Source organism: Equus quagga, chromosome 11 (assembly GCF_021613505.1).
Source record: "Equus quagga isolate Etosha38 chromosome 11, UCLA_HA_Equagga_1.0, whole genome shotgun sequence".
NCBI classification, from domain to species: domain Eukaryota; kingdom Metazoa; phylum Chordata; class Mammalia; order Perissodactyla; family Equidae; genus Equus; species Equus quagga.
Genome location: NC_060277.1, coordinates 96,380,557 through 96,404,278, shown reverse-complemented (window position 1 = coordinate 96,404,278; position 23,722 = coordinate 96,380,557). Strand labels below are relative to the sequence as shown.

The following is a 23,722-nucleotide window of genomic DNA, read 5'->3' as shown; positions in this document are numbered from 1 at the left end:
TATGCCTGGGCTAGCCCCAGTGGCCCAGTGGTTAAATTTGGCATGCTCCACTTCAGTGGCCCAGGTTTGGTTCCTGGGCGCAGACGTACACCTCTTGTTGGTGGCCATTCTGTGTCAGCGACTCACATACAGAAAGAGGAAGATTGGCACCAGATGTTAGTTCAGGGAAAATCTTCTTCAGCAAAACAACAACAAAGAAAACATTATGCCAAATGAAAGAAGACAATCACAAAAGACCACATATTGCATGAATCTATTTATATGAAAAGTCCAGAATATAAGCAAAGTGTACAGAGCAAGATTAGTGATTGCCTAGAGCTGGGAAGGGGTTGGAAGGAAATAGGGAGTGACTGCTAACAGGCACAGGGTTTCTCTTTGGGGTGATGAAAATGTTCTGGACTTAGTGGTGATGGTTGTGCAACTTTGTGAAATACTAAAAATGACTGAATTGTTCATGTTAAAAGGGTAAATGTAATGATATATGAATTATGCCTTATTCAAAGAATAAGATGAAAAAAACAGGAGTTTTCTGAGAAAAGCTTGGCCATCACTCCAGAGCCCTGGCTGGCCGATCCTCTCCTCTCTGGGATGGGAACGCAGCAGGTCTGGGGCCAACAAAGCTCAGTCCTCCCTGTATCAGGCATCGCAGCTCAGGATCCTTCCTCCAGGGAGGTGGATGCAAGGAAGGGCAATGGGAGGGGAGAGAGAGGACCTTGGGGGAGGGAGTGGAGAGGACCTCAAGGATGTGAGGAAGAAGAGGGCACCAGGCTGCCCAACCCAGTGCCCACTGCCCCCTCTCCTCACACACCCTGGCCCTGGGGCCCCTGGCCACATTCCCCATCCCGGGGACCACCTAGTTGCGAGAGAAGCCCCCATGGGAGAAGGCAGGGAGGTTGGGGACACAGGCAGCAGCCTCGGGGAGGCAAGCTAGGGGGTTGACCTCACAGGCTCCAGCATCCTGGTCCCCCCGGAAGTAGACGGCATCAGCAGAATCGAACGAGGGGTCCTGGTCAAAGAAGTTATAGGGTCGAAGGAAGAAGCCCACACCGTTCCCCACGGTCACCGTGTTGGGAACGTCCTCTGCATGTGGGATGTGCAGGAAACCAGCCGTCACCCAGGCCACCAAGTCCTAGCAGGGGAGAAGAAAGAGGATCATGAGGCCTGGCTTTGCTAAGGACACGCCTGCCTCCCATGGTAGCCTTGTGTGTAAGGATTTAGATCATTAGCCCAGGAAAAATGTGAAATCATAAAGCTTTCTTTCTCAGTGGATTCTAAAGACTCTCAAGGAATCCGGCTTGGGAGAGAGTGAAGTGGCTCACCCTTGTTCCCCCTGCTTCTCTCTCTCACCCCCACCTCCTCCCTCTCAACTGACCCGCCCTGCCACGGTCTCATTGTTGATGAAGTCAGTGAAGTCCACAGTGGGTGTCCAAGGGTCATTCAAATTGTAGATGCTGGTGCTGCTGGGCTCCCCCTCCTTCCGCTGGGTCACAGCCAGCTGGTACCTAAAGGAGATTTGGATTAGACCCACAGGTCATCAACCTGTCCTGCTGCCTGAAGCTGCACTGAAGAGGGAACACAATAAGCACAAAGGTCTCAGAGAATCAAGCCTCTTTAATTATTCTCTGTCCGCTTCCCATTCTCGCTCTCTGTTTCAGAGTTCCCACATTTGTTCAATATCCTGTATCTCAAACATCAACTGGCCCATTGTTCAGATTTCAAGTGGGAAGGTTGTTCATGCATTCATCCAGATCGGAGCCTGGGCCCTGGGTGCACATGCACGGACATGGCCCGATTGCCATCTTAAGTCAATTTCAGTATCTTATACGCCTGAAGTTTAGGGAATACTCCTCAGATCTGCGTTCCTCTCTTACTCTTTGTTTTTTCCTCCAACGTTTATTGTGAACATTTTAAACAGAGAAACGTTGAAGGAATCTTATAGTGAACACCCATACACTCACAATGTACATACTACTTTTAACATTTTATTATATTTGATTAGCACATATCTCTCCATTCATCCATCCATCCAATAGGCTTCGTTTGGAGCGGCCTAAGATTGTGGCTGCAGGAATATATGTGTGTATATGAGAGTGTGTGCATGAGTTTGTGTGCATGCAGCCTCCCTGGAGGGTGGAGCTTGGGTTCCCAGCAACACGGGGCCCTTCTTAGTCTACCTCCCCCACCTCTCTGTGACATCCCACCACTCACCTGCCCCAGCTGAAGGCTCTCTCCGTGGAGCTGTTCCGGGGCAGTGGCTCCCCAGCAAAGCTGAGCATCTGGATACGATAGCCCCTTGGGTGACCCCACTTGTTGCTATGGTTGCTGGCCAGGTACAGGTAGCGAGGGTGGGTGCCTCCCAGGGGGAAGGCGGCCTGCTCCTCTGTCTCCAGCAGCTTCCGGGTCACTCGCAGTCTCTGTATCTGGTGCTCAGGGCTCCAGGGTACTGAGGTTAGGTCAAAGGCCATGTCCTCAGCCCAGACCCAGTTCTCCAGTCCTGCCAGGGTGAGGTAGACATGGGTGGGGAGAAAGGTTGGAGGTCAGGCATTCATGCAGCTGCCCTGGCCCCTCTGGACTCTGCCCCCATCTGGCTTCAGACTGGGGGCCAAAGAGGAACCCAGAACTGAATGTGTCCCCTGCGTCCCTCCCCTCTCCCCAAGATATTCCCAACCCAGAGGTTTGGAGAAGGTCTTTCTCCCTGACGTGATCTCTGATAATAATCCCAGAGGACTTGTGACTAGGCCTCCACTGACCTCCTTCTGAGGGGCTGCAAGGGAGTGTGGTCCACCTGAGGTCGGAGCAGCCTAGCAGGCCAGGTACAGAGTTGGGTTCTTTCTGACCTGAGGAGGGATCCGCACCTCATATCTAAGCCCTGTGGCATCACCAGAACTGCCTTATCATGAAAATAATAACAGCCATAGCCCACGTTTACTGAACCTGAAGGAGCTCTGTCAGGCAGCGTGCTGAGAGCCTTGCCTACATCGATGCTTTACTTGTGCAATAACCTTAAGAGGGAGGGACTACAGTTGTCCCAACTTTACAGATGGGACAACTGAGGCTTAGAGAATTTAAATAACATGGCCTGGTTTGTCGCCAGGGGCACATGGTCAGTATCATGGCAGTGCTGGGGACCCAGGTTTTAGTTCGGCTCTGCACTGTCCACACATCAGCACACAGAAGAGACTAACATAGAGTGACCCCACACAGGGACAGCGGACATGCAGGCCAGAGGGAAGGAAATGTTCTGTATCTGCATTGTCCAATACGTTAGCCGCTAGCCCCAGGCCCAGTGCTGCTGGAACTTGGAGGTGTTTCCTGTAATTTGGGACTTGGCAAGGAATTAAGAGCAGGGCCAAAGGCACAGTCTGTTCCCTGAAGCTTTGGGGTTTCGAACGATTTTATTAGCATCTAACTAGGTCCTGTAATAGGAGTCAACTTAAGTGATCTGAGACCAAAGAGCAATAAATCAAAACATGCCAGAAGCTCCCTTCATACCTTCAAGGACGAGAGGAGAGCAGAGACTAAGGAAACCCTCAGTTTTGTTTTGTGGATTCACTGCACCTAGTCCGTATCCCAGGGTTTCTACCCATAGGTGATAATTAACGAGAGTTCTTTCTGGTCCATCCACACAATGAGCTCCTTAGATAACAACAACAATAGCTGTTGCTTCTCACTATGTGTCAGACACCGTTCCAAGTGCTTTAAGAGTTGTCACCACTTAGATACAGAGATACAGAGCGATGTGTGCATCAGTTAGAATACATAGATGTATTTTCTAGCTAAGTCCAGTGAGAGAACCTAGAAGCAATGACATCCCAGTAATAATGAGCACACTTGGTACCTAGATCTTGGCTTCTAAATGCTATTCTCCAGTAAAAGGTACCAGAGCTCCTCGGAGTAGTGATTGATTCTAGAGCTGGAGCAGGGAAAATACAAGATGAAATTGGAACATCTTGTGGTGCCAGAAAGCAAAGTGTCCAAAAAAGGATGGAGTCATGTCAAGGACACAAGAACCAACCTGAAGGATCTCCCAATAGTCAAAACTGGAGCAATTTAAGGAACAAAATAAATGACAATATTGGTTATAACCTTTAGAATAAAATAAATATCCACAAATTCATACAGTTGTCAATAAATAATCACATGTACAAATAAATGATAAAAGAGGGATAACTCTTCCTTATGGAGAATTCCAACTAATAAATGTATAAAGAATAAGGAAAAAAATTTAATGACCAGTAGGGAAACACTGCAGTAATAAACGTTGCAGGAAAAATCCAATAGATGCTAAAATTAGTGGACAAGAATTGAGAAGAAAAGAAAAAGGATATTTGCATAGCATCAGAGTAATTTCCCCAAGACATTTATTAATTGCAGTGGAAAAATATTAACTTTTGCCATGGAGAAAGCCAGAAGACACTACCTTAACCAAGTGCTTGAGGTCAGCTTCACTGGTAATAAGACATATTGATACCATATACCATTTGATACGATGCACTAAGAAGGATATAAAGTCATTTCTGTGGTTTTCTTGCTCCCCCTCCCCCAAAAAAGCACAGTCTCAATCTAATCATGAGAAAATATCAGAGAAACTCAAACTGAGAGACATTCTTCAAAATGATTGACCAATATCTTCTAAAGTGTCAGGTCATAAAAGACAAGGAAAGCTGAAGGAACTGTCACAGATTGGAGGAGACTAAGGAGATAGAACATCTAAATGCAATGTGGGATCCTGAATCAGATCCCGGAGCAGGAAAAGAAAAGTGGTGTAAGACCTAATGAAATTCTAAATGAGGCCTGTACTTTAGTTAATAATATTAATTTCCTGGTTTTGATCGTCGTCTACATAAGATGTTAACATTGGGGTAGCTGGGTGAAGGGTATATGGGAATTCCGTACAATGTTTGCAACTTTTCTGTAAGTCTAAAGCTACTTCAAAAGAAAAAGTGTTTTAAAGTAATCGTCATTGGTCCTCACAACAGTCGTATGAGGAGTGCACTGTTACGCCATTTTTACACTTGGATAAACTGAGGTGCAGGCAGGTTAAGCATAAAAATGTTTCTATCACAATATTTTTCCAGGAGCTCTCCATGTGCTCTCCACTTCTCTATCAGAATGAAAGCCTCTTGAGAGCAGGGATGTTGGGTTTTTTTGATAAATTACATTAGTGCAGTGCTTGGCACAAATATGCATTCCATAAATATTTGTTGCTTGTATGAGTGATGTGTTGTTATGTGAAAAAACAGAAGCGGCAAAACATATGTACATTACAACTGAATTTGGAAATTAAAAAATCTAAATACGTATATCAGTATATCATATTTATACATAGTATACAATATAATAAATTCTGTACCTGCAGATGCAATATTTTAAAATACAGAAGAATTTTTTTTTTTTTTAGGGAGAGAAGAATAACCAATCACGAAGGGTGAAAATCTCTGAGAAATCCTATGACTTTCATATTTACTTCATATACTTTTACATTTTTAGTATTTCAGTGACAATCTTTAAACCTAGGCATGGAGACTTCAGCGCCCTCTTCTGGAATCCCTGCCCCCCCCCCCCCAGGATAGCTTACCTCCTGCATCCAGATCCACCTTGAAATGGGCGCTGTGGGTGTGGATGGTGCCCAGCGTGTGCTCTCCAACCTGGTTCCCGTACCTTCGGGCAGCACCAAAGAGGAATGCTGAGCTGATGTAGCCCGTGGCGTGGAATTTGACTTCTATGGCCCCATTGGGGTGGAAAACCATATCCCACACATAATCGTAGTTGAGCATGGTAGACACAGATCTGACAACCAGCACTGTCTCTGCAAGTCCCCCAAAATAGTGGGAGTGGATATCTGAGTGGTGTCGCCTCAGGGGGAGGCCCTGATTCTGTTCAAACACACAAAAGGCGTCATGTATTGTCTTGGGGTCTTGGGACTCCAAAAGGAAGTGCCAATCCATGTAGGTGGCCAGGTAGGGGCAGTCCACCCCACGGGTCAGGGGTGAAGAGAAGCGCCCCAAGCCAAAGCCACCATCTATGTACCGGCTTCGCAGAGAAGAAGGAGAATTGCCACCATAGACAGCCAAGGCCTCCTGGAGGCTAAGTTCATAGGCTATTCTCTCCCCTTGGAAGCGGATGTCAAAGATCCTTGGGCCACTGAAAGCTCCCAGGCCAAAGGAGAAAGTCCACAATGAAGAGGCCACTTGGTTCCCCTGGACACTGAAGCGGGGACCCTCGGGATGGACTTGCAGAGGGGGAGCCGGACCCGGGGGCACCTGGGACTTCAGGGACCAGGACCCACCTGTGCCATTGTCTGGGACCAGCACCACATTCACCAGGCCAGCCTCAAACTGGTCCTCCAGCTGGGCCAGACTCTCATAGTAGCGGCCTTGAAAGAACACCTTCCGGATGGTCCAGTGGGCAGGGTCCAGAGCCTTGTGGTCTACCAGCAGCTCCAACCCTACAGGGTGCAGGAAAAACCCAGCTCCTGAGATGTTGTAGTAGAGGCCAAACCAGGTGGCCCGGTCTCCTGATTGCAAACCACGAGGAGCTGTGTTCATCGTCACCAGGTTCCGTTCTTGGTGTTTGTAGAAGCAACAGTGGTGGAGGAGACCAGCAGCCTTGGGCAGCTCTCTGTCAAAGATCATCTGGTCTATGTCCAGGTACTCTCGGATCAGCACGGGGCGTCGGTAATAGGGCAGGGGGCCCCCATGATGCTCCACAGTCACATCCCGCATGTAGGAGGGCTGGGGCAGTGGTCCCACCACCAGCTCGCTCACATTGGGCTGGGGTTGTCCGCCAAAGAAGACGATGGCCAGTGCCTCTCGGGCAGGCGGGGGACTTCCCCTGTCCAGGTGGGCCAGGGCTGCAGCCTTGGGGGGTAGCTGCAGCTCTACTGAGAAGACGCAGTTGTCTGAGGGGCGGGCCTGGGCAGCATCCACCAGGCCAGGCCCCAGCTGCTGGGTCAGAAAGCTCATCACAGCCGTCAGCTCCTCTCGGCTCAGGTCTGCAAACAGCTGGCTCTGGCCAGGGTGTGTCCAGGGCTGGGCACTGGGACGTATGGAGGGGCAGAGGGGAGGCTGGCCAGGTTTACATTCCCTCTCAACTCCTTCCTCACTCCCAGCTCCACCTTCACCCACGCCTACCATGAGAACACTACACAGGGACAAAATAATGAAGACAGTCATAGCTATAGCTCCTGGGCCGCTGTCAGGATCTTGAATCATAATGCAGATTGGGAGATAGACAGAAAGACAGACAGACAGGACTAGGGTGCAGGATGCCTCTTTCAGTCTCTGGAGGTTCCTGGTCTCTGGGTGGTACTACTGGGCAAGAGGCATGATGGGTATGTTGAAGACAGGCAGCCAAGGGCAAAGGTTGGATGGGCAGAGGGGTGGCAGAGGTGGAGCTGGAGGGGGCCAGGGGTCAGGCCAGGCTAGGGAGGTGGGGCTGAGGTAGGGACCTGGACTTTAAATGGCCCACGTAAGCCTCTGTCCTCCTGTTCCAAATCAAACACTCAGGGTCAAAGTTGGGGAACTAGTGGGGGGAGGGGTGCGTTTTGGTGGTAACACAGCTGGAGAGAGGCAAGAGGAAGAAGTGACAAGGGCAGAAAAGGACTGTCCTTGGGCTCTTCCTCCACCCTCCAGATGGAACCTTTTTCCTGGCTACAAGGCCGCAAGTGAAACTCACCTGCCCACACCACTTCAGCCAAATTCCCTCTTCTCTTCCTCTAGTTTGGGACACCCTCCAGCCTCTGATGAGTCACTCTCTCCTGCTCCCCCCAGCACCCCCCGTCAACTGGAACCCTACTGGCAGCCAAGGGAGGCCTCCTGAGAGTAATGCTAATAGCACAAAGCACCTGAGAGGAGCTGGGGGGCTGACAGGCTGAGCTAGGTCAGCATTATGGAGGCCCTGAGCCCCTAAATCACTGGAGGGGAGTGAGTGGGGTGTGGAGCCAGCCAGTTGGAGGGAGTGCGGGAGAGTATAACAGAGACCCCCTTGTCTCTCCCTTGAGTAGGACTGATGGGTCAGGGGGCCTGGAAAACTGGCTGTGGAATTAACCTAGCAGCTGCCAACCTTCAGCTTCAGGAAGCCCTCCTCCAAAATGTTGCGGAGGCAGAGAGCGAAGCCGGCTCTATTCTCTGCCAGGTGACATGCAGGAGGCCACCATCATCGGAGCAGCCAGGTCCTGAGGGGAACTAGGAGAGACTGAGTGTTCTGGAGAAGGGACATGCTTCCCTTGGGGGCCTGGGAGGGAATCCTTTCCCACCTGGACATGCCCAGGAAGATGTCCCCAGGAAGAGATGGCAGACCAACCGTGCAGACAGAAAGCATTCACCTGGCAGAGAATGGGAAGGACGTTCCAGCCAAAGGGAGTAGAAGGTGCAAAGGTACAGGAACTTGAGTCAGCCTCGGCACAGGCAAGGAGGGGCCAAAGGCCAGCGTCTTTGGTGTGAGGTGGGGATGGGAAAGAGGGCAGGCAGAGGAAGTAAGGTCAGGAAGCCTTGTGGGGACATGTTGTAAGCAAGGTAATAATTGCAGGAAGACAGTGAGACATCTCAAAACCTGGGAGAGGGGCTGGCCCCGTGGCCGAGCGGTTAAGTTCGCGCGCTCCGCTGCAGGCGGCCCAGTGTTTCGTTGGTTCGAATCCTGGGCGCAGACATGGCACTGCTCATCAGACCACGCTGAGGCAGCGTCCCTCATGCCACAACTAGAAGGACCCACAACGAAGAATATACAACTATGTACCAGGGGGCTTTGGGGAGAAAAAGGAAAAAAAAAAAAAAAAAAACCTGGGAGAGTTAAACCAGAAAATCAATGCAGAAAAGCCAGATTATCCGGGTATGTTTATACAACCAGCTGTATTTTGAAATGGAAACTTGGCAGGTTTCCCTTTCCCTTGTTCTTCTTTTTTTTTTTAAGATTTTATTTTTTCTTTTTCTCCCCAAAGCCCTCCAGTACATAGTTGTATATTTTAGTTGTGGGTCCTTCTAGTTGTGGCATGTGGGACGCCTCCTCAGCCGGCCTGACCAGTGGTGCCATGTCAGCGCCCAGGATTTGAACCGGCGAGACCCTGGGCCGCCTAAGACGAGTGTGTGAACTTAACCACAGGGCCACAGGGCAGGCCCCTCCCTTGTTCTTTAAAGCTTTAGAAGGAGTAGTGGGGCTCATTCCCAGGTGGTGATAAGGCAGGACCCCCTTCCCCCAGGATGGAATTTAAACATACTAACCCCTTCTCCAGGGAGGCAAGCCCTCCCTGTCCTCAAGGAAACTGGCAACGGGTTGGATTTTTTTGTTTTTTGTTTTTGGCTGATCTGGTTTTCATGTTCTGTAGAAGCTTTTCATGGAAAACAGTATTTTAAATATTTTTAATTTAAAAAAAGTTTTGAAAACACTTTGGTGAAGAAACACAAAACGTTTGGTGGACAACCTAGAAAACATAAAGGCTGCACTGTGACAGATACGCTTCCCTCTGATCCCTCAGTTCCTCTCTGCAGAGACAACCACTTTCACTAGTGTCTCATGGGTCATCAAGCCCTACCATGGGGACAGAAAAAAAGGAGAGAATGGGGCTTTTGCACTAGGAGAAAGTGGCTGTGGGTCAACCCGCGCGGCAGGCCCTCCTCCCACCACCCGCTTGGCCAGGCTGGTCTCCGGGCAGCAGAAAGTGAGCATAGTGGCAATGACTGCTGTCAACTGAAGACTAGCCGATTGTCTCCCAAAGTCCCAGACTATAGAGTCTTACCTAACCCTACAGGTGAGCACCCACAGCAAGCATGCCCATAACTGAATTTCCCGCCAACCGGGTGAGTGAGGGCACAAAACCAGTTATCTGATATAGAGAAATAAAGAACCGTGACATTTAATACCTACCCTCGAGTGTTGGGGAATACAATTCACGGCCAGTATTTTCATGAGCTGAGCAGCGACATGGAAGCGAGAGACTGCAGAGCTTCTTGCAGTCAAGGCAAAAAATAGAACTACTATAGCTCAGGTAGGAAGGGGCCACTGGCAAGGGGCCGTATGACCTTTAGAATAAGGGGGAACAGAATCTAATGTCAAGACCCAGCCTTGGCCACAAGGCAACCGTGCCAGCCTGGGAACTTGAGTCTGAGCCCTTCGGTCTTGGCTCCCAGCTAAGAACACATCGTTAAGATGGCTAATGTTTTTTGTTTTTTAAAGATTTTTTTATTTTTCCCTTTTCTCCCAAAGCCCCCTGGTACATAGTCGTGTATTTTTAGTTGTGGGTCCTTCTAGTTGTGGCATGTGGGACACCGCCTCAGCATGGCTTGATGAGTGGTGCCATGTCCATGCTCAGGATTCAAACTGGCGAAACCCTGGGCTGCTGAAGCAGAGCGTGTGAACTTAACCACCCGGCCACGGGGCCGGCCCCATGCTAATGTTTTTTGTCCTGACCAGTGTTACCAAGCAGAGGTCAAGAATGTTCACTCCGGTGGGGTATCGCCAGGCTCTCATATGGGGAGGTGGGTAATGATCCAGGCAGAACCCTTTGCCTTGGCTGGTGCGGGAACCTGATATAAAAAGGTGCCACCCCGATCACCTTCTCTTCACCTTCTCTAAGTGTCTTGCTGTCCCATTGTTCCCTCCGATATTGCTTCATCCCAGTCTTCACAGTCATGTCAAATCCCTAAAAACTTGTTGAAAATGTGTCCCTTTTGAAGAATTACTCAGAAGACATGACCACACATCCTACTTCCCCCCAAGTCTTATTTTTCTTTGAATAAATTTGGCCCCAGCCTCTGTGAACCTGATGAGGATGAGTTTATCCCTGGAAGCCAGAGTCCACCCCAAGGCTGCAGGCTGTGGACTGGGCCCCAGAACATGGGGCCTCAGCAGAGTTGCCCCAGAGGTCCTGTGCAGTCAGCTGGACCGCCCCGTACACCCGGCTCAGGTTCCACAAAGCTCTGCATTCTAGGGAGACAGGTCTGGGTGCAGCGTGGAGCAGGGCATACCTGTGGGGCAGAATAGAGGTAAGGAGACCAGGTAGGAGGCAAAGGGCCAGGATGAGGCCACTGACCTCAAGGATAGAGAGGAAGGGATAAGTCTGAGAGATGTTTAAGGACAGAGTTGACAGGATTGGATGTGGGTGGGTGAGGCAGGGCATGATGTCTTAGATGACATAAAGGTTTCCCACTGGGTGACTGTGTGCATGGTGGGGCCTTTCACCAGAAGGAGGACATAAATGAAGAGCAGCAAGTTTAAGGGGGAATCCTTCATGGGAAGCCCCAGTGTTGATGCCTCGGAAAAGGGTAAGGGGCTCTACGGGCCTAGTGTGCAGGGGGGATGTTCTAGGCTAGGAATACAGATTTGGGCCAACAAGAAATATTACCAGTTAAAATAAGAGAGGCTTAGATCACCCAGAAAACACTTCTGGAGAGAGGAGAGCCAACGACAGAGTCCTGGAAAGTGCCAAAGTTTGGGGCTAAGTGGGCTGGTGGGTGGAGCAGAGGTAAAGAAGCCAGCATAGAAGACTGAGAAGCAGCAAATATGCATGCATGAGGAGGGGTCAGAATGTGGGGAAGTCAAGACAGGAGATGGTTTTAAGAAGAGGGTAGTCAGTGTGGTCAAATGCCACTGAGGGGTCCAGAAAGTAGGCGGCCGGAAAGGCCTGTTGATTTTGCATTTAGAAGTCACTGTAACCTTTGTCAGAGCAGTATCTGTGGCCGGTGGGTCAGCAGAGGGAGAGCAGTGGGTCCAGGAGGGACTAGGGGAGGGCAGGGAGCACACCCAGCAGGGGTGGAACACTCCTTGCAGGAAGACGTCTGGGAAGGCACAGGCTGAGAGAAGACCCCTGCCCAGGAGAGGCAGGGTCCCTGGAGAGTCTTAGCAAGATGAGAGTCAAGAGGAAAGAGCCACTCAAGAGAGAGAGAGGAAAATACAGAGAGGGGAGTGGATAAATGAAAGAGAACCTTCTGGGAGGGGCCGGTAGGGGTGGGGTTCCCCTTAAACAGGTAAAGAGGTACTGGAATTAATGGGCCCATCCTCACTGCCAAACCCAGTCAAAGAAACTTTCAGGAGGGCCCTAGACATTTTTTTTTTTAAATGAGTTTAGCTTTTTTCAAGCCCGCTATGCACTATATAAAGTTTGCAAGGATGATCTGACCAACTATCGCACAACCGCACTAACTACAAAGGAGACTGATTGTTGGGTAGGATTTTACTTTAATCAGCAACTGACTTTCCCAAGTGATGTGTTAAGTGTTCGTTAAATATAATGCTCTTCTTTCAGGAGGTTGTGGGCTGCACAGAGGACAAAGACCAGAGTCAGCGGCCAGGGATCCTTCTTCATTTCCCAGTAACCTCAGCAGAGGGTGGGAGGAGGGAAGGAGGCATCCAGATGTGGGGTTCCGATCGGGGCTGTCTGCAAACAGGGCCTCCTCAGGCCAGATTTCCCACAGGAGTCATCCCCCCCTACCACCACCATGCCTTCTGGCCACCATCATTTCTTACCTCTGACCCATCTCCCTGTGGCCAGGCCTTCCATCAACTCTATTCTTTGTATCTGAAACAGAGGGAATGTCCTCAAAGGCAAGTCTGACCCTGTCACTCCCTTGCTTAAAATCCTTCCACGGCTCCCCATTTTTCTTAGGGTAACCATAGCTTGCAAGGACCTGCCTCATCTGTCCCCTGCTTGCCCCTCCAGGCTCTCTTCACAGCCCCTATGCCTGTCAATGAACTTGAGTACTCGAATGGTCACCTCCTGGCCTTTGAACATGCTGTTCCCTCTGCCTGGAACATTCTCTCCTCTCTTCCTTCTCCCCCAGCCAACTTCTATTCCTCTGCCAGGACAGTTTAGACATCACATCCCTCAAGAAGCTTTCCCAATCCCTGAATCTGGGTTAGAAGCCCCTGCTATTGTCCTCCTTCCACCTCCCTTCTAACAGTTCTTGCCTGCTTCTCTCGTCCCTGGAGGCAGAAATTGTGTCCCTTATTTACTAACGTATCCTAGTGCCTCACACATTGCCTGGCACTTGAAGGTACTCCATAAATCTTTGTTGACTGCATGAAGAAATCCTTCTCTTGCACTCGGAGGTGGAGCCCTCCTCAAGGGCTGAGGGGAGAGCAGAGGCAAGGGAGCACATGTGGTGCTCCTCACAGCGGGTTCCCACGTCTACATTCCTGGAAAAGTCCTCTGACCTAAGCTTCAGGGGTCCCCTTGTCCAGCAACTCTTAGAGCAGTGGGCTCAAGTCGTAAAGATCTTAGCCTTGGGGGCACCAGTTTTCAGAACCTGATATCCTCAGTCCCTAGGTCACTATTCACTCCTATCACTTGACCATAAGTCTGAGGCCAGCACTCCAGCCGGCCTCCGTGGTCTAAGGAAGAGGTTGGGTTGGGGTAGGGGGCTGGTGGTCCACCTTGCAGCCCTTCAGGTCCCACCTGGGCTGGATTCTCAGGATCTACAGTGTCACTCAGGCCTGAGGCAGGCGGTGTCATTCCTACGCTGAGACGCAGAGAGACACAACCACAGTCACACACTCACACTCTTGAAACGAAGGAGTTAAAATTTCCCTGGATTAGGATGAAATTGTGCTCGTACCCACAAGGGTCATATGGCAAACAAAGTAAGCAAAGTTTCTGAGCTTGTTTTGCAGAAGAACAGGAAGCCCGTTGATAAGAAAGCAGCTTGCTGACAGCCCCACTCTTGACCAAGCATCACGCACAAGCATTAAGAAGCTAAAATGACCGCTTGTAAACTTTAGACGTCACAGACTAAAAATCCACTGCATGCAACACATAGAACCCCTGCCCCCCCCAAATCGCACAAGGGACCCATGAAGAAATATGAAAGATAGTCGCGCCTGCAGAGAGGACTCTTACAACTTCAGCCCCAAGGCTACAAGCTCCCCTCCCCTACCTAAAACCCCAAATAAAAACCGTTGCTTGCAGCTTTTCAGGGATTTTGGGATTACAGCGTTGGTTGCCTCTTCTCCTTGCTCAGTGCTTTGTAATAAAATTTCTACTTTCTTCCACTGCACGTGGTGTCAGCGATTGGCTTGTGTGCAGCAGGTGAGTGAAGCCACTTGGGGTTCGGTAACACTCTTCAGTCTGGGGATGGGTTTCAAGGTAATGAGCTTCAAGTTGGTAAGACGGGGTGGGGAGAGGAGGGATACCAGCATTCCTTTATTCCGTCCCCCTGCCCCCAGCACTGACCATTGTGCAACTGACCCTAAGAAGGAGCCATAAGCAGGTGGAAACAGAAGGATATGTATGTAATGGAGAAGTTAAATTACTCAGGTCAGAGAAAGAGGAAGTCTAAAGTCAGTATCAGAGCCACAACTGGCCACGACATCCCTTTTCCTCCTTTCTCAGTCTTCAGTCTCTCCTTGTGCTCAGTCTCCTTCTGTCCTCTGTCACCCTTGCTTCCACCCTAGGCCATTTGATAAATTAATCCAGCCATCATTGGTCCTCTCTTACTGAAGTCGTTCTCTCTGTTCTTTGGAAACTAGTTTCTCTCCAGTTCACTGACTTGTCCGCATCCACTGTTCCATTGACCCAAAAGTGAATTTGGGCTTGGGGCAGCACAGAAGGTAGTAGAAGCTTCCGTGATGCCTGTGCTCCCTGGATGTGACCTTGCTCTGATCAGAAGCTCAGCAGCATCCAAAATCTGTTTGCTGCACTTTACCTCCTGACCTGGGCTTCCAGCAGGCAGATGTCACCCCTCCCCCATTGCTTCTCATTGTCCCTTCTTCTAAGAGAGACAGAGGGGGAGCATGAGCAAGAGAGAGCCAGAGAGGGAGACTGACTGAGGCTTAATGTTTCCTCGGAGATATACAGCTGGCAATCTGCATCCACAAGTTCTGCATCTGAGGATTCGACCAACTGTGGTTCAAAAGGCCCACGATGGTTGCATCTGTACTGGACATGTACAGACTTTTTTTCCTAGTCATTGTTCCCTAAACAATACAGTATAACTATTTACACAGCGTTTATATTGTATTAGGTATTATAAGTAATCTAGAGATGATTTAAAGTATAGGGAGGACCTGTGTAGGTTATATGCAAATACTATGCCACTTTATATAAGGGGCTAGAGCATTGGTGAGGGTCCTGGAACCATTCCCCTGCAGATGCCAAGGGACCACTGTACAAGCAAGAGAAGGCAAAGGAGTTACCAGAGGCCACATCCATTTCTCTGGGTCTCAAACTCGAGGAAATTTAGTCCCTGGGCCCATCCCTTGACTCGCTTTACCTTCCCTCTACCCCCAGCCCTTCCTAAAGACATGTTAGTAAAAAAAAAAGTCAGGTCCTGTTTGGGTCCATTTATTATTTACTTTGAATAGGTAATACAGTCATATAGTTCAAAATGTACAAAAGGGTATATACAGCGCTAAGCTCCCCCCAATCCCCAACCTCCCGATTCCCCCTGGCAGAGGAACCAGAGTTACCCGTTTCTTCTGAATATGCATATATAAGCAAGTATCTATTTATATTCTCCTCCTTCCTAAAACACAAATGGGAAGTATACCCTATACACTTCTGTGCCCTGCCTTTTTCACTGGAAGATTATTCCCTATTAGTATATAAGGAGATATAACTATTTTTACAGCTATATAGTATTGCACTGTAAGGCTGTGTCAGAACTTATTTAAACAGTCCTCTAGGGAAGAATGTTTCTTTTGTTTCCAAACTCTTGGTGTTTGCATACTCCCCCCTAATCCAGAACCCTGTCCCAGGGACGCCTGGGTGGGAGGCCCCGCCCTCCAGAGGTCCTGGCTTATCTACATGCCCACACGTGATTGGACAGCCCCTGGCCCACCACTGGAGTTCCTGTGTCTTCCTGCTTCTCACCCTTGGTGCCCACCCAGCCTCCTATGTTGGCTGCTGCTGAGTATAGGCGTGGCTGGTCACATACAGCCCTGACAAAGTGACCATTCCTTATTATCATTGTACCCACAAATCCACCTAAAATGCTAACTTGAGCTGCTGCGGTATCTGTGACCTTCCTCCACCAGAGAACACAAGGCAGACTATACAAATGGGCAGAGAGAGCACACCCTGCCCCACACTTGGGTGCGGGCAACTCCCACTCCACATATGTGACAGACACAGGGGGACAGACAGGGATTTTCCTCTCAAACCAGATATCCCTTACATTTTGAGACTTCCAAACGCCTAGGGCCAGGAGAGGAGACTGAAGTTGAGAAATGAGGACTAGGAGAGCGTGGGGCAGAGGAACATCCTCTCAGGGCTGGGAGAAAATCCCAGGACAGAAGAACAGGTAGGAAGAGGAGTAAGAGGTGGTAGGCAAGAAGAAGGAAGAGGGAGAGGAGGAGGACTTGGATGAGAGGGAATGTGGGCCAAGAAGCCCCTTCACTCATCTGTGGATGTGTAGGCTTGAAAGGAATGCTGCCCTGGGACCTCTAGGGGACTATCCCCATTGCGGAGCCCCCATCCTCACCTCCCAAGAGAGGGACTGGGGAGGCCCAGGAGAGACCTGGAGGTGGCCTAAAAAGATTTGGGAAAGCCAGAAAACACCAAAAACAAAAAGCAGGGAGTTTTTTGGGGACAAGCTTGGCCATCACTTCAGTCTCCTGGCTGGCCATTCTCCTCTATGCGATGGGCACCCAGCAGGTCTGGGATCAGCAAAGCTAAGTCCCCCCTGTGTCAAGAATCTCAGGCTCAGAATGTTCCCAGCAGAGAAGGGAATCCAAGGGAGGGAGATGGGAGAGAGAGGACCTTGGGAGAAGGTGAGGAGGGGGATGTGATGAAGGAGAAGAGGGCACCAGGGTACCTGACCCAGTGCCCACTGCTCCCCTTCCCCACACACCCTGGCCCTGGGGCCCCGGCCACATTCCCCATCCTGGGGACCACCTAGTTGTGAGAAAAGCCCCCATGGGAGAAGGCAGGGAGGTTGGGGACACAGGCAGCAGCCTCGGGGAGGCAAGCTAGGGGGTTGACCTCACAGGCTCCAGCATCCTGGTCCCCCCGGAAGTAGACGGCATCAGCAGAATCGAACGAGGGGTCCTGGTCAAAGAAGTTATAGGGTCGAAGGAAGAAGCCCACACCGTTCCCCACGGTCACCGTGTTGGGAACGTCCTCTGCATGTGGGATGTGCAGGAAACCAGCCGTCACCCAGGCCACCAAGTCCTAGCAGGGGAGAAGAAAGAGGATCATGAGGCCTGGCTTTGCTAAGGACATGCCTGCCTCCCACAGTGGCCTTGTGTGTAAGGATTCGCCTTGCCAGCCCATCTTCCCTCAAAAAGATCTTAAGTCTTTTTTTTTTTTTTTTAAAGAGTTTATTTTTCCTTTTTCTCCCCAAAGACCCCTGGTACATAGTTGTATATTTTAGTTGTGGGTCCTTCTAGTTGTGGCATGTGCGACGCTGCCTCAGTGTGGCCTGACGAGCGGTGCCATGTCCGCGCCCAGGATCTGAACCAGCAAAACCCTGGGCTGCTGAAGCAGAGCGTGTGAACTTAACCACTCAGCCACGGGGCTGGCCACAGGATCTTAAGTCTTTAAACATTTTTTTCCTACTGGTACAGAAGTCAAAGCATAAATAGTCAATTTCATATTGGGAGCAACACCTGCCTCCCTATCTGGAGCCTGCGTCTTCCATCTCTGACATGTCCCATCACACCACCATCAACCTACCCACCCTTGGAGGGATGATGACACCCGCAGGCTACTTCAGCTCCTCTCCCCCTAACTCTTGGAGAGTTCCCAAACTATAGCTGAAGGAAGGAGGACGGAGGAGGGAAGATCAGGGTTCTGGAGGCAGAAAAGTCCAACATTCAGAAATTAATCTTTTAGTGGTCAAGCCAGGAATGGGAGAAGCTTCAAATACAAGAGATGTGGTCTTCCTTGATGACTTACAGCCCTCTTTGAGTCCTCGAGCTCAAAAAGGACTCAGTTCACAAATCTGAGACTTAGAGGGCTGTAGGTTCTTGAGGATAGGCCAGCCTCAGCCAGAGTCTGCATATGAACTCCTAGCTTGGGAAGATTCTCTCAAGAGGTAATGATCAGATCCACAAAAGTATAGAAGGCAGGAGTCAGCTCCACCCCTGAGGAGAACAGAAGGTTTTCAGGGATCCCCAAGAGAAGGTGAGGCTCATGTAAGCAGGCTAATTGTCCATCAATAGATGAATGGATAAAGATGTGGTTTATATATATATATATAATGGGAATACTACTCAGCCATAAAAAATAATAGAATCTTGCCATTTGCGATAACACGGATGGACCTAGAGGGTATATTAAGCTAAACAAAATAAGTCAGACAGAGAAAGACAAATACCATATGACTTCACTTATATGAGGAATCTAAAAAACGAAAGAAAGAAAGAAAGAAAACAAAACAGAAACAGACTCATAGATACAGAGAACAAACTGGTGGTTGCCAGAGGGGAGGGGTATGGGGGGTGAAATAGGTGAAAGGGATTAAGGGGTACAAACTTCCAGTTATAAAATAAATAAGTCACGGGGATGTAATATACGGCATAGGGAATAGTCAATAATATTATGATACTTTGTATGGTGACAGATGGTCACTAGACTTATCGTGCTGACCATTTTGTAATGTATACAAATGTCTCATCACTGTGTTGCACACCTGAAGCTAACATAATATTGTATGTCAACTATACTTCAATTAAAAAAGAAAAGAGAAGGTAAGGCTCATCTTTGTGCCTCCCCCTCCCTCCCTCGGCCCTCCCATGGTTAGCTGACCTTTCCAGCAATGGTCTCATTGTTGATGAAGTCAGTAAAATCCACAGTGGGGGTCCAAGGATCGTTCTGATTAAAGATGCTGGTACTTCTGGGCTCTTCCTCCTTCCGCTGGGTCACAGCCAGCTGGTACCTAGGGAGGCACTGGTTAGCTCTCCGTGGTCACTAACTCTGTCCTACTGCCTGATTATGATGGAAGGGAGCTGATTGCAGGGACTTCAGCTTTCCTGTCTCATTCACACAGTGACTCTGATGTCACCACAGTGGGTCACCCAACACCTTTCCAGGTCCTCCTGTTCATCTCCCTGCCATTTCCTGGCACTGCCCCTCCCCCATCCTAAAGAGAAAAGAATTCTCAGCCCTGTGCTTTAGTACTCCATGGGGACCACGTGCCCACTGTGTACCTTTTGATAGCGAGGAAATCTTTCTGGAGTCTTACCTCATCTCACAGACTGTTTGAACTGAGTTCCCGGTTGGCCCTCTCAATGTTCCCTTCTCACTCTCATCTCCCCGAGCCTTTCTCTGACACCCTGCCACTCACCTGCCCCAGCTGAAGGCTCTCTCCATGGAGCTGTTCCGGGGCAGCGGCTCCCCAGCAAAGCTGAGCATCTGGATACGATAGCCCCTTGGGTGACCCCACTTGTTGCTATGGTTGCTGGCCAGGTACAGGTAGCGAGGGTGGGTGCCTCCCAGGGGGAAGGCGGCCTGCTCCTCTGTCTCCAGCAGCTTCCGGCTCACCCGCATCCTCTGTATCTGGTGCTCAGGGCTCCAGGGTACTGAGGTTAGGTCAAAGGCCATGTCCTCAGCCCAGACCCAGTTCTCCAGTCCTGCCAGGATGGGGTGGATGTGGGTGAGGGGAAGGGTGGGAGGGCAGGCTGGTCATGCAGCGACCCTGCCCCCACCTGACTTCAGAGTGGAGGCCAAAGGAAGCCCAGAATTGAGTGTGCCCCCTGTTTCACTCCCCTCTCTCCAAAACACTCCCAATCTTCCAGACACAGCTGTTGACCTGCAAAATATTTCTTCAAGGATTTCATTCATTCATCCTTTCATACTCATTAGCAGGGAGGCCTATTCTTGGCTCTGAAGACACACAGATGAATGAAACATTGTCCTTCCCCTCCTGCTCTCACAGAGGACACAGAAGGCAAAGCCCTGACTGGCATGCAATGTGAGAGGACCACATTCAAGGGTCCAGGTTATAGGAACACATGTGCAGGTGGGAAAAGGAGGCCTTCCTGGGCAGCTTTTCAGCCTCACCTTACAGGATGTCACCAGTAGAGATGACACGGCAGGGCATTCTAGGCAGGGGCAAAACCTGAGAAAAAGCCAAGCAGCCTCACTGCAACATGTGATGTGTGTGTCCAGGGACAGGAAGGGTGGAGTGTGGCTAAAGCAGTCCTCAGGGAAGAATCTGAAAGTTTGTGGGAGCTGTACTCTAACGGGAAGGGCCTTGTAGGCTCTTCTGCCTATGGCATCCTCTAGGTGATGGGGAAAGTGGGAGCTGCATGAGGGAGCAGGCTGGCCTGGCTGGTAGGTCTCTCTGGGTACAGCACGGACCCTCGTTCTGAAAGGAAGCAGAGTGGAAGCAGCAGAGTGAGAACTGGCACTAACCAGGAGTGGCAAGGGGGTTGAGGTATTTCAGAGGCAGAACAGAAAAAATCCAGTGATCAACTCAATGTGGGGAAGGAAAGTGAAGAGACAAAGACTCCAAGACATCATGTAGCCTTGGCTCTTTCTGTGACCACCAACTCCAGGAACTATCCAGAATGTTCCACAGTATCCATTCTACCCCTCTCACTTAAGTGTATTGTGCCCAGAGAGAGGTGGAAAATCAGGGAGGAGGAGGGTCCATCTCCCCAGGAAATGTACAGCCCGGGGTGCTCCAGTGACTGGCTGCATGCCAGGGACTCACAGAATGCAATGGGATCCTCCCAAACACCAGCACCACAAGCCAGACGCAGAGAGATGAGCAGAAAGACAAATGGCTGCCTCCTTTCTGTGGGGCCCATATAAGTGCAAGGGAGGGAAGAGGGCAAAGGGGACCATGTTAGCCCCAATCCTGATCCTGCCTCCTCACTGAGCTTTGCCATTTCCCAAGATCTTCTGACGACTCACACGGAGGGAGGGTGGTAGCTGTGCACCCAGCCAACGAGCTAACATCCAAATAAAATTCAGCAGCCAACTCTCTCCCATCCAGCAAAGGAGGAAGCATGAAACTCCAAAACCACAGACTCATGCACAAATCTTCCTTTTCTGGATGACCTCCATAAAGACCAAAGCAAATTGAGATAACTCTTGAGCCCCCTCTTCTGGAATCCCTGCCCCCCCAGGATGGCTTACCTCCTACATCCAGATCCACCTTGAAATGGGCGCTGTGGGTGTGGATGGTGCCCAGCGTGTGCTCTCCAACCTGGTTCCCGTACCTTCGGGCAGCACCAAAGAGGAATGCTGAGCTGATGTAGCCCGTGGCGTGGAATTTGACTTCTATGGCCCCACTGGAGTGGAACACCATATCCCACACATAATCATAGTTGAGCAAGGTAGACACAGATCTGACAACCAGCACTGTCTCTACAAGGCCCCCAAAATAGTGGGAGCTGAAATCTGAGTGGTGTCGCCTCAGGGGGAGGCCCTGATTCTGTTCAAACACACAAAAGGCGTCATGTATTGTCTTGGGGTCTTGGGACTCCAAAAGGAAGTGCCAGTCCATGTAGGTAGCCAGGTAGGGGCAGTCCACCCCACGGGTCAGGGGAGTGGAGAACTTGCCCATGCCATAGCTGCCATCCATATAGCGGGTCAGCATTGATGCTGGCGAATTTCCACCATAGACGGCCGAGGCCTCCTGGAGGCTAATCTCATAAGCTAGTCGTTCTCCCCGAAAACGGATGTCAAAGATCCTTGGGCCGCTGTAAGCTCCCAGGCCAAAGGAGAAAGTCCACAATGAGGAGACCACTCGGTTCCCCTGGACACTGAAGCGGGGACCCTCGGGATGGACTTGCAGAGGGGGAGCCGGACCCGGGGGCACCTGGGACTTCAGGGACCAGGACCCACCTGTGCCATTGTCTGGGACCAGCACCACATTCACCAGGCCAGCCTCAAACTGGTCCTCCAGCTGGGCCAGACTCTCATAGTAGCGGCCTTGAAAGAACACCTTCCGGATGGTCCAGTGGGCAGGGTCCAGAGCCTTGTGGTCTACCAGCAGCTCCAACCCTACAGGGTGCAGGTAAAACCCAGCTCCTGAGATGTTGTAGTAGAGGCCAAACCAGGTGGCCCGGTCTCCTGATTGCAGACCACTCGGGGCTGTGGGCATCGTCGCCAGGTTCCGTTCTTGGTGTTTGTAGAAGCAACAGTGGTGGAGGAGACCAGCAGCCTTGGGCAGCTCTCTGTCAAAGATCATCTGGTCTATGTCCAGGTACTCTCGGATCGACATGGGGCGTCGGTAATAGGGCAGGGGGCCCCCATGACGCTCCACAGTCACATCCCGCATGTAGGAGGGCTGGGGCAGTGGTCCCACCACCAGCTCACTCACATTGGGCTGGGGTTGTCCGCCAAAGAAGACGATGGCCAGTGCCTCTCGGGCAGGCGGGGGACTTCCCCTGTCCAGGTGGGCCAGGGCTGCAGCCTTGGGGGGTAGCTGCAGCTCTACTGAGAAGACGCAGTTGTCTGAGGGGCGGGCCTGGGCAGCATCCACCAGGCCAGGCCCCAGCTGCTGGGTCAGAAAGCTCATCACGGCCGTCAACTCCTCTCGGCTCAGGTCTGCAAACAGCTGGCTCTGGCCAGGGTGTGTCCAGGGCTGGGCACTGGGAGATATAGAGGGGCAGTGGGGAGGTGGGCTGACTTCACCCCCATCTCTTCCCCTGCCAGCTAGCAAGACACACACCAAAGCAAAGATGGTGATGACAGCCAGAGCAAGGAGCACCAGGGTGGTCTTCTGGTTCATTGTCCTGCGAGCAGAGGGACAGAAGATTGAGCCAGAGTTGAGACTTGTATTCTCAGGCCAGCAGAAGAGGGTCTCTCTTGGTTCCTATATTGGGGGATCTTGGATGCTGGCTGAGGTTCCCAGTCTTCAGACGCATAGGAGACTGAGAGTGGGAAGAACAGAGAAGGCTGGGGAGAGGGGTGGGGCGGGCCAGAGTTGGGGGGCGGGTCTGAAGCAGGGCAGCAGCGATTTCCACAGACCTTACATGGCTTTGTCCTCCAGGCTCCAAATCAGACTCTGCTCTCTGGGTCAGGTTTGGAGCTGGAGAGAGCTGGAGTAAGAGGAGGGGGGGGGGGGGGGGGGAGAGAGGGCGGCAGTTTTCAAGATAATACAGCTGGCTAGCCTGAGCACGGAAATGCACCACCAGCCAGGAGCCGAGTTTGTGCAAAGCAGCCCCTCATCTCCCTCAGCCCGCTTCTTGCCCAGCCCCCATGTGCTCAGGGACAGATGTTCCCTTTCCTGTAACTTGCAACTATTATTTTCCTTCCAAGGAAATCCCCACCCCCAGCCCTTCAGCTTCCCAAACAGCATTTCTTGGCCTAGTCTGTCCCCCTTGCCTTCTCTCTCCCATTTCTAATTTCCTTGGCCAGAGTCCCTAATATTCTCTGGGAGATTCTAGATCCTTCAAGTCAAATAGAAGAAATTCAAATAAAAATCTTGTAATATTTTTATTATAAATTGCATATACCATCTATTTTTACAAAATCCTATCTATTCTTCCATTTCGATGCACATGCATAAAGAAATGTCTGGTATAATGTCCACTAAATGTGAACACTAGTTATTAATTTTTTTTTTTTTTTTTTTTGCTAAGATTCACCCTGAGCTAACATCTGTTGCCAATCTTCTTCTTTCTGCTTGGAGAAGATTGTCCCTGAGTTACCATCTGTGCCAATCTTCCTCTATTTTGTATGTGGGTTGCCACCACAGCCTGGTTGCTGACGAGTGGTGTAGGTCCCCATCTGGGAACTGAACCTGGGCTGCTGAAGCAGAGCAAGCTGAACGTTAACGGTCAGCCCCGACACTGGCCATTTCTAAGTGGTAGGTGTGTGGTGGTGTTGCTTGAATAC

At 50.6% G+C, this 23,722-nt stretch overlaps 2 protein-coding genes across 2 annotated transcripts; both read right to left on the bottom strand.

Moving 5' to 3' along the window:
- Positions 1-231: 231 nt before the first annotated feature.
- LOC124247500 (membrane primary amine oxidase-like) lies at positions 232-7,749 on the bottom strand. The gene is made up of 4 exons (XM_046676851.1): positions 5,579-7,749; positions 2,209-2,494; positions 1,373-1,502; positions 232-1,129 (listed from the first exon to the last, which is right to left on the bottom strand). Exons 1-4 carry the CDS (start codon positions 7,212-7,214, stop codon positions 854-856), a joined length of 2,328 nt encoding a protein of 775 aa, XP_046532807.1. The 5' UTR covers positions 7,215-7,749; the 3' UTR covers positions 232-853.
- A 7,506-nt stretch (positions 7,750-15,255) lies between these two features.
- On the bottom strand, positions 15,256-22,810 carry AOC3 (amine oxidase copper containing 3). Its single transcript, XM_046676852.1, has 4 exons — positions 21,014-22,810; positions 19,215-19,500; positions 18,677-18,806; positions 15,256-17,098 (listed from the first exon to the last, which is right to left on the bottom strand). Exons 1-4 carry the CDS (start codon positions 22,611-22,613, stop codon positions 16,823-16,825), a joined length of 2,292 nt encoding a protein of 763 aa, XP_046532808.1. The 5' UTR covers positions 22,614-22,810; the 3' UTR covers positions 15,256-16,822.
- Positions 22,811-23,722: the final 912 nt, after the last annotated feature.